The 7,871-nt window shown below is 49.1% G+C and overlaps 1 protein-coding gene across 1 annotated transcript in view; it reads left to right on the top strand.

Moving 5' to 3' along the window:
* The window catches only part of GLDN (gliomedin), a 57,740-nt gene that overhangs the window by 47,018 nt on the left and 2,851 nt on the right, over nt 1-7,871 (top strand). Inside the window, exons 6-9 of the mRNA XM_027768406.1 lie at nt 1,680-1,808; nt 4,479-4,562; nt 4,660-4,785; nt 5,837-5,987. Coding sequence (XP_027624207.1) covers nt 1,680-1,808; nt 4,479-4,562; nt 4,660-4,785; nt 5,837-5,987 — 490 coding nt within the window. The remainder of the gene's footprint in view (nt 1-1,679; nt 1,809-4,478; nt 4,563-4,659; nt 4,786-5,836; nt 5,988-7,871) is intronic.

Here is a 7,871-nt window from a genome sequence, read left to right as displayed (position 1 = left end):
AGAGTATCAGCTCATTGTAGTGCATAAATTACCCAGTTCTCTAGGGCACATCTCTTCTTTACCTGTAAATATTATATTTAAGTTGATACAAAGAAAATGTATTTTTACTTCTCAGGAGTCGGTATCAAAAGCATTTTCTTCACAGTTGAGGTAGAGCCATTCTCGGGGCCTTATTCCCATAGAATTGGGGCAAGATACAACAGTGGATTTTCTAGCCCAGGGTAAAAATAGATGGTTGGTGTTTGTAGGAGGAGGAGGGAAGGAGCAGCCACAAAGACAAAAATCACAAAGACAATCACATGGTGGAAAGAGTAGGTGATGATTTCCTGTCATGGAAGAGGTGGAGGCCGAGGAATTTTATTAAGTATAGTACTTTGGAGACCTCCTATATCATAAAATCATAAGTATTCTATTAATGTGCTCAATAAACATTTATTGAATGCCATAGAATAGCATTTATAAATCAGGGACTTTGTTAGTAACTACAAATATAAATAGGGAAATGAGTAAGACATCATATCTGTCCTCAAGAAGCAAAGACCATAGGGGCCAGATGGTAGCACAGTTGTACAGTGTGGTGCTTTGCAAGGCAATCCAACATAGGAAAGTTACCAGTTCAAGTCCAGAGACCTCCCTGAGTACACCAGGTATGTGCTTGCCCATAATCCAAGCTGGAGGATAGGGGTGGATCATGGTGTCAAGACCAAGTTGCGGAGGGGGTGCTGTATTTCTCTCCTGTCCTACTCATGGAAGAAATGAAGTAATTAAAATTTTAAAAAGAAAAAAACTTATAAAGAAGCTAGGATGATAAGAGATATTTAGAATAATGACCCTAAACCAGTCGACCATCCAATCATCCAACCATCTATTCAAAATTGTTTACCTACTATTTGCCAGGCAGTGTGCTAAGAACAATGAAAGATCAAATTGATAAACAGGATTTTCCTTTGCAAAATTCATTGAATTTAAGAAGGATTTTGACAGGGTTTTATATATAGTCATGTGTTGCTTGACAGCATGAGATATGTGCCAGATAATCTCGTTGTACAAACATTGTAGAATGTGCTTACGCAAACTGACATGTTATATAGCCTAGGCTATATGCTATGATCTGCTATAATCTATCGGCTAATGGGCTCCCCATTGTTTATAGAGCATGCAATTGACCAAGACATACTGTGCCGCACATGTTGTACATAAATACATTTGAAAATATAAGATCAGATTATCTTATGTTATCTGAGGAAAATATGCATTACATTTTATTAAAGCTCCTTAGGAGATTCTGATAAACACTCTGGGTTGAGATCCACTGAGAGTGGTCACACCTGAAGGTGAGCTCCAACCTGCTTCAGGTGTAGCCTTGGGCAAATCTCTTAACTTCTCTAAGACTCAGTTTCCTGAGAGGACACTGTTGCCACCCGATGAAGTGATGTGGAAGAATGACGGGGTGATCTGTCAAACTCTTGGTGCAACTCCAACACCTACTATGGGCTGCTCCTTGACTCAGCATAGATGAATGCTAGCATAAATTACCTCAGGGCAGGAGGAGCTGAGCGAGACTCCCTAGAGCTGCCCAATTCTCCTTCCCCCTCCTGTGAAACCCAATCTTTGTTTATATAATAGCTCTCAATCTCACTTTCTTCTCCTTCCTGCTCTACTTTTCTTTCTTTTTCCAGGTGCCAAAGGTGACCAAGGCCCACCTGGCCCACCAGGTCCCCCAGGCCCTCCAGGACCTCCTGGGCCCCCTGGAGGCAGAAGATCCAAAGGCCCTCGGCAGCCAAACATATTCAACGGCCAGTGCTCAGGTCACCACTCCATGCCAGGGGCCCATCTCATCCACTACTCATCCCGGACTCGGGCTGACCCCAAGGCTTTGTCACCAGATTTTTAAAAACAGAACAAGGAGATTTTGTTCAAAATGAGAGTTCCCACTAGCAACATACTCATGGGAGGTCTAATGGTCTGCCCCAGGGCTGAGGACTGGGGACAGGCTTAGAATTGGGGCAGCCCCATAGCCTAGTGTTAAGGGAGTCATATCCCACACGATTGATTAGGGTTCAAATCCTGGCCCCAGTGACTTGGAAAAACACATCGGGTATGTACAAGTGCATGCCCAAAATTCCAACAAGATGGAGAAATGGAGAAGGCAGGATAGCATGACCAAGCCCCATTAGCGGGGTGCATTCTCCCTCACCCTCTCTCTGTGCCTCTCTGGCAAGTGCATATGTTCTCTTGATGTTAGAAAAGATTTTTTTAAAAAATGAATCAAATTGAACCTCCCACCCCTCACCTCATCCATCTCTCTTCATTTATCACTAGACAGCCCCTCCACCCCCTTTACCTTGGAGCAGTGTGGAAGGAGTACATTAACTATTGACTAGCACACTCTTTGGAGAGGGAAGGGCTTGGTCGAGGCTCAGGAAATGCTGGGGAGTGCAGACGGGTCAGCTGTCTACGAATGGCAACTATGGGGCCACCATCACCTCCACTGATTTCTGAGTGTTGCTGTGTCAGGCTGTGTTAGAGCCACCTAATTCTCACAAGAGTCCTCTGCCTTTGGAGCCGTTATTGCCTCTAACTCACAGATACAGAACTTATATCATAAGGAGCTTCGTTACTTGCCCAAAGTCACGCAACTACGAAAGGGCAGAACCCAGGTCGCCCGACTGTAAGGCCCCAGCTCTCAGAGCATCTTCCTTTCAGAGACGGGAAGTCTCACTTTGAGATTGACACAAGTCAACCAAGGACAACGAATACCTGATCTCTGGCAGGTCAAGGGCAGTTGTTCTTTTTTTTTTTTTGGACAGGTTTTTGCTATAGGGCACGTGTGCTCTCCAGAAAGACAGAGAGACAGAGACAGAAAGCGAGAAATCACCCCCCAGGGGGATGACCTCACTGCAATCCCTTCTCCTCTATTCTCCTCTCAGGATCTTGGGCATGCACGCACACGCTCCCAGTGTGAGTTTAAGCCTCCAGGTCTGGGATTTGAACAGCAGTCAACTACATGGGAGTCCAGTGACATAGTCATTACGCCAACCAAGAGCAGTTGTTCTTCAGCCAGTTTGTGGCAAGGGTGGCCACAGGGTTGAAAGCTAATTAGAAATCAAGGGTCATATTAATGGAAAATACTTTTAGGGTGTGTAGAACTTCTTCCCCACAGAGGAAGGGCCTAATTTAAACCACAAGGAGGCACAACTTGATGCCACCGCTTTAGTGACAGACAGAGGAGGAAGCTGATGGGAGCTGCCCTCAGACCTGCAGTGATGTTCCTACACGGGCCTCAGTTCTGTTCTTTCTGGAAGACGCCTGAGGGGCATGCACTCAGCTGTCAGCGTGGGCGAATCGTGCTTTCAAAGATGTCACCTCCCGTCTCCCCCAGTGAATGGAGCCTGATTATGATTCTGCCCAGCAGTCAGAGCTGCTCTCGCTCTGCATTCAGCGCCACCGCAGCCATTAGCCTCGGCCTTTATTCTCCTGCGGAGAACGGGCTGAGCAGGGACCTTAGCTGGAGAGAAAGAGGGTCTGAACTGAGCTTTTCAGAATTCTGATTTCCCAAAGGCTCCATCAGTTGCCAGCCAGTGACACTTGGTGCCTGGAGTAGCAGCCTGTCCACCAGGAGCCTGGTTGGCAGGGGTTGGACCCAGAGTTATGAAAACTGCGTTAAATGAGAGGCCACTAGCTTCCACTGACTTCCAGAAATGAGTCCTTGATTGCCAGGCATTTGCTTCTGAATGTGGCCCTCTCTCCTCCAGTTCTATGTCCTTAATGCCTTTCAGTTTCCTAAGCAGAAACTCCAGATGAAACCAGAGGCAAGAATGCATGTGTGGGTGGAGGGGTGAGGGGGGATGTAACAGATCCCCAAGATTAATCTCCTTGGGTAACAGGAGAACCTCAGGGAACACAGGCTGATCCAGCTAGAAAGGATCAGGGGCTGTGTAGTATCTGGCCCCCTTATTTCCCTAGTGGTAACGGAGAGGCTCCCCTTTCTGTCTAGGAACCAGGGATTCGCACCCCTCGGGATCTGTCCAGGGGAGTGCGGCTGGCCTTTCCCAGAAAGCCTGATTTGCTCCAGACCGTGGCTCCAGTCCACAGACTACAAGGGAAGAATCCTTCCAGAACAAGACAACCCATGCCAGCGCTACTTCCAGCCAGAGCGGTCGGGGAGGTGTCACCAAGCCCTTTTTCTGAGAGCTTGAATGGGCTGGCTCAGGCCACGTTTTTCCCTTTATGGACATCCTCAGGATTGTATTATTTCGGCAACTGTGGTCATGGGGAGCCTGCTAAAAACTCACCAAGCGGGGGAAGCATTTGGAAGTCTATGGCTTGGGGCTGCTTAAAATCCGGCAGGAAACCTCGTGGACCTGTTGTCAGGGATGCTTAGAAGGTGGAGCCTGCAATGAGCTGGGGGGCAGTTATACAGTCAGACCGACCTCCCTGTGCCCACAGTACTCACCCCGATGACTGCTCTGTTCCAGGTGAGACATGTGCGGTCCCCAATGACGATACCCTGGCTGGAAAAGCCAATGAGAAAGTCAGTGAAAACCACTCCCCACAAGCAGGTACAGAAACAAAACATCTTGCTTTGAGATACACAAACGGGATGTTTTAAAGTCATCATTGGCAGGCGAGTCACTTTCCTTTCTCGTCTTTGGGCAGAATCCATGATCACGTCCATTGGGAACCCAACACAAATACTGAAAGTGACGGAGACGTTCGGGACTTGGATAAGGGAGTCTGCTAACAAGAGCGACGCCCGCATTTGGGTGACTGAACACTTTTCAGGTACTCGCACCTGGCAAATGCTCCGTATCTGTGTATCTGGATCGAAATGGTGTTTCTCATCAGCTGCCTGCCTTCAGGTTTCTTCTATTGCTGTTCATCTGAAACCCTGCTTACTGGTGTAGCACGTTGCTGTTGATTGTAGACAGCACAAGGGACGGGGCAGAATACTTTCCTCCTTTGAATGTGCTGGTTGCAAGCCTTGCCGTTCAGGCCACAGGGACATGATTTGGCCCTCCCCAAGGTAGCCTATCCAATTTTTAGTAAAATACCCAAAAGAAAACAAAGGGCATTATGACTGCAGGCCTGATAAACCCCCAAACCATGATGTGGAAGAAATGTCAAAGGCAAACGCTTTGGGAGAGGTCTTTGGGCCATGTCTCTCAGACATCTGTTGGGCAGAGAACCCACAGAAGTAGGTGAAGTGCTCTCTTGCAGTACACTGCATCTGAGCACAACCCTAGTCATACTGTCCCAAAGGGATGTGGTCAGAAACACAGTGGTCTCGTTCCAGGAGGGATCTGCCATGCTCACTGGGCTGGAACACTAGCTGAGAAGAAATAGCTTAGCCATTTACACAAGGCTGAGTGGTCAGCTGTAGTAACTGCCCAAATACCGGCTTAGAAAGATCCTGTGCTTCAAATGGAAGCAGTGTTGTACATTTGCCATGGCTCTCGTGGGGTGCAGGAAAGGTAGGACCGAGCAAGAGATGGCTGCACAAGTGCTGGGTATTTGCTGTTCCTGGTCCAGGCCTACGCTGCTCTGAGAGAAAATTTTATAAATACCACACAGTAGGGCAGGGAGGGCTGATGCATAGTTCTCCCGGGAGGAGCAAAGACAATTCTGTGGCTACTCCATTTGAAAGACATTTCCAGAATCCACACGGAGAACTGGGCTTTGAGTTTGGGCATCTGAGGCTCTTCAAAGTGGACAACAGACCTCAGGGAATGTCTTGCTTTCAATGTCCCTCCTTTAATTTCCTCCCTCCCACTCATCACCAAGCTGTGATGGCTGGATTGCTGGCAACAGCTTTTCCCTGGCTTCCCTCCTGCAGGCATCATGGTGAAGGAATTTAAAGACCAGCCCTCGCTTCTGAATGGCAGCCACACGTTTATCCACCTCCCCTATTATTTCCACGGCTGTGGCCATGCTGTTTACAACAACTCTCTCTACTACCACAAAGGAGGCTCCAACACCATCGTCAGGTGAGTCACTCCGGACCTCAGCTCCCTCCTGTGCCCTGCACCCTCTCACGTGCCCCAGACAGCACCTTGGCCTGGTGGTTTCATGAGCTACCTAGGGGTAGGGTCTGTCCCCAAAGCTGGCACACAGTCAGAGGTCAACCAGAATTTACCAGTCAGGTGAGTCACAGGGTATGGAGAGTGATCCCCATGTCTCCTGCCTGAGAGTCTGCGCTCCACTGCTCTGGACACCTCGGAAGGTCCCAGACAGGAGGGGTAGAGTGGAGTGGGAAGAGCTGCACTTTCCGAATCCCCTGAGAAAGGATCAGCCCGAGCCGGGAGCGCCCCCTGGTGGGAAGCTGTGGCTGCCTGATTGTGAGCAATTTTGTATCACAGCTGACCATCATAGAAGACTAAGGGCTACAACCCAGTCAGGCAGCGCTGCCTTCAGACAGACCTGTCATCCTCCTGGATCACTCCTGGCCATTCTTCTTTTCCAAAAGGAAGGGCAGAGTTTACCTGGGTAGACTGGACCCAGGCAGCAGTTGAGTGTTCCTGCTTCGGCCCGAGAATCACTCAACTTTTGTCATCAGCGTTCACGAAGAAGTCAAGCTCTGGGTTTTATAAGCAGGGGCAAGACATCTGAAGTAAGAGAGCAATGAACCAAGAGTCAGGACACCTGGCTTCTGGCTCCAGTTCTTCTTCCTCCTTAGTCCATGGCCCTGGACAGAAGACACCACCTCCTGGGAAATAAAAAGATGGACTACAGGCCCTCAGTCCCCCTGCTCCACCCCGGTAGGAAAGAACAATCCCAGCATTATGAAGTCCATGGTCCTACTCATTCCAAACACGAGACAGTGACCTTGACTGGGTCCCTTCTCCCTTTTTTCCTCCTCCTTCCCTTAGCAAGATCCTGCATCTCAGTGCTCAGGTTAGGATGGGGACAGGTTTCCTACTGCCACATTAGATCCAGGTGTGAGCTGTGGCAGGAAGCGATCCTCCTTTGCCTCTCTGCTACCCAACTCCCCCATTATTTCTGCACATCCCCGGCCACCCCATTTGGGCAGAGTCTTATAGGACAATGGTTCCAGCTCCTGCTTAAAAGTCATCACTTCCAAGACACTATCCTTCCGGCGATGCTGCTCAGTTAATCCGTGGCTCCCTGCTGCCCCCTGTAGGCCTACCGTTACAAGGGCTAGCAGGCGCTGTGGAGTTCTGGAGTGAGCTCCCCAGGATGCAGACTGGCTTCTGAAGGACAGTGAGTCGTCTAAGGAGGGTGAATTCTGATGCCCTGGTTAGCAGACCTGTACCGAGCCCCTGCTCCATGCCAGGCCCCAGGCTGAGAGCTGAGGAAGAGCCAGACTCCCACCCCGTCCACTCTGGGAGAGACGCCTCACCAAGGCACATGGCTGCTAGGTGCCATGCAGACGGGCCAGATGGCAGCGCTAGAATCCGGGCATTCAGAGGACGGAGACTCCCGAGAAGCTGAGATGGGCAGCGACCTTTCTAACCCCTCAAGCTTCTGGTTTCTTTTGCCTTACTCCAGTGCTTCTTAGTCGCCGTCGAGTTTGTGAGGCTCAAATGCACATCCACAGATTCATGCGTTCCGCGTTTCTTCTCCGGCTCAATGGCACCCTCTGGTGTTTTTCTGTTCTTAATGTCTGGGAATTTTCATTCCTAGAATTAGGTATCTTTTGAAGCACAGTTCACTTTTCTGATATGATCTAGATTTGGAGTCTGCCAAATTAGATACCTCCAGGAGTTAAAAAAGGCACGAGATTCCAGGTTATAGTTTAATTTATTCAACCCACTGGCAAGAAAATGGTCTTCACAGCCATGGCTTTGCTACATCTCTTAGATGGTGACTTTCTTCTCCTTTTTTCTTCTTTTTTTTTGGGGGGGGGGACG

This window comes from Tupaia chinensis, unplaced genomic scaffold (assembly GCF_000334495.1).
Source record: "Tupaia chinensis unplaced genomic scaffold, TupChi_1.0 Scaffold146140_1, whole genome shotgun sequence".
Lineage (NCBI taxonomy): Eukaryota > Metazoa > Chordata > Mammalia > Scandentia > Tupaiidae > Tupaia > Tupaia belangeri.
This window is presented reverse-complemented; position numbering and strand designations above follow the sequence as displayed.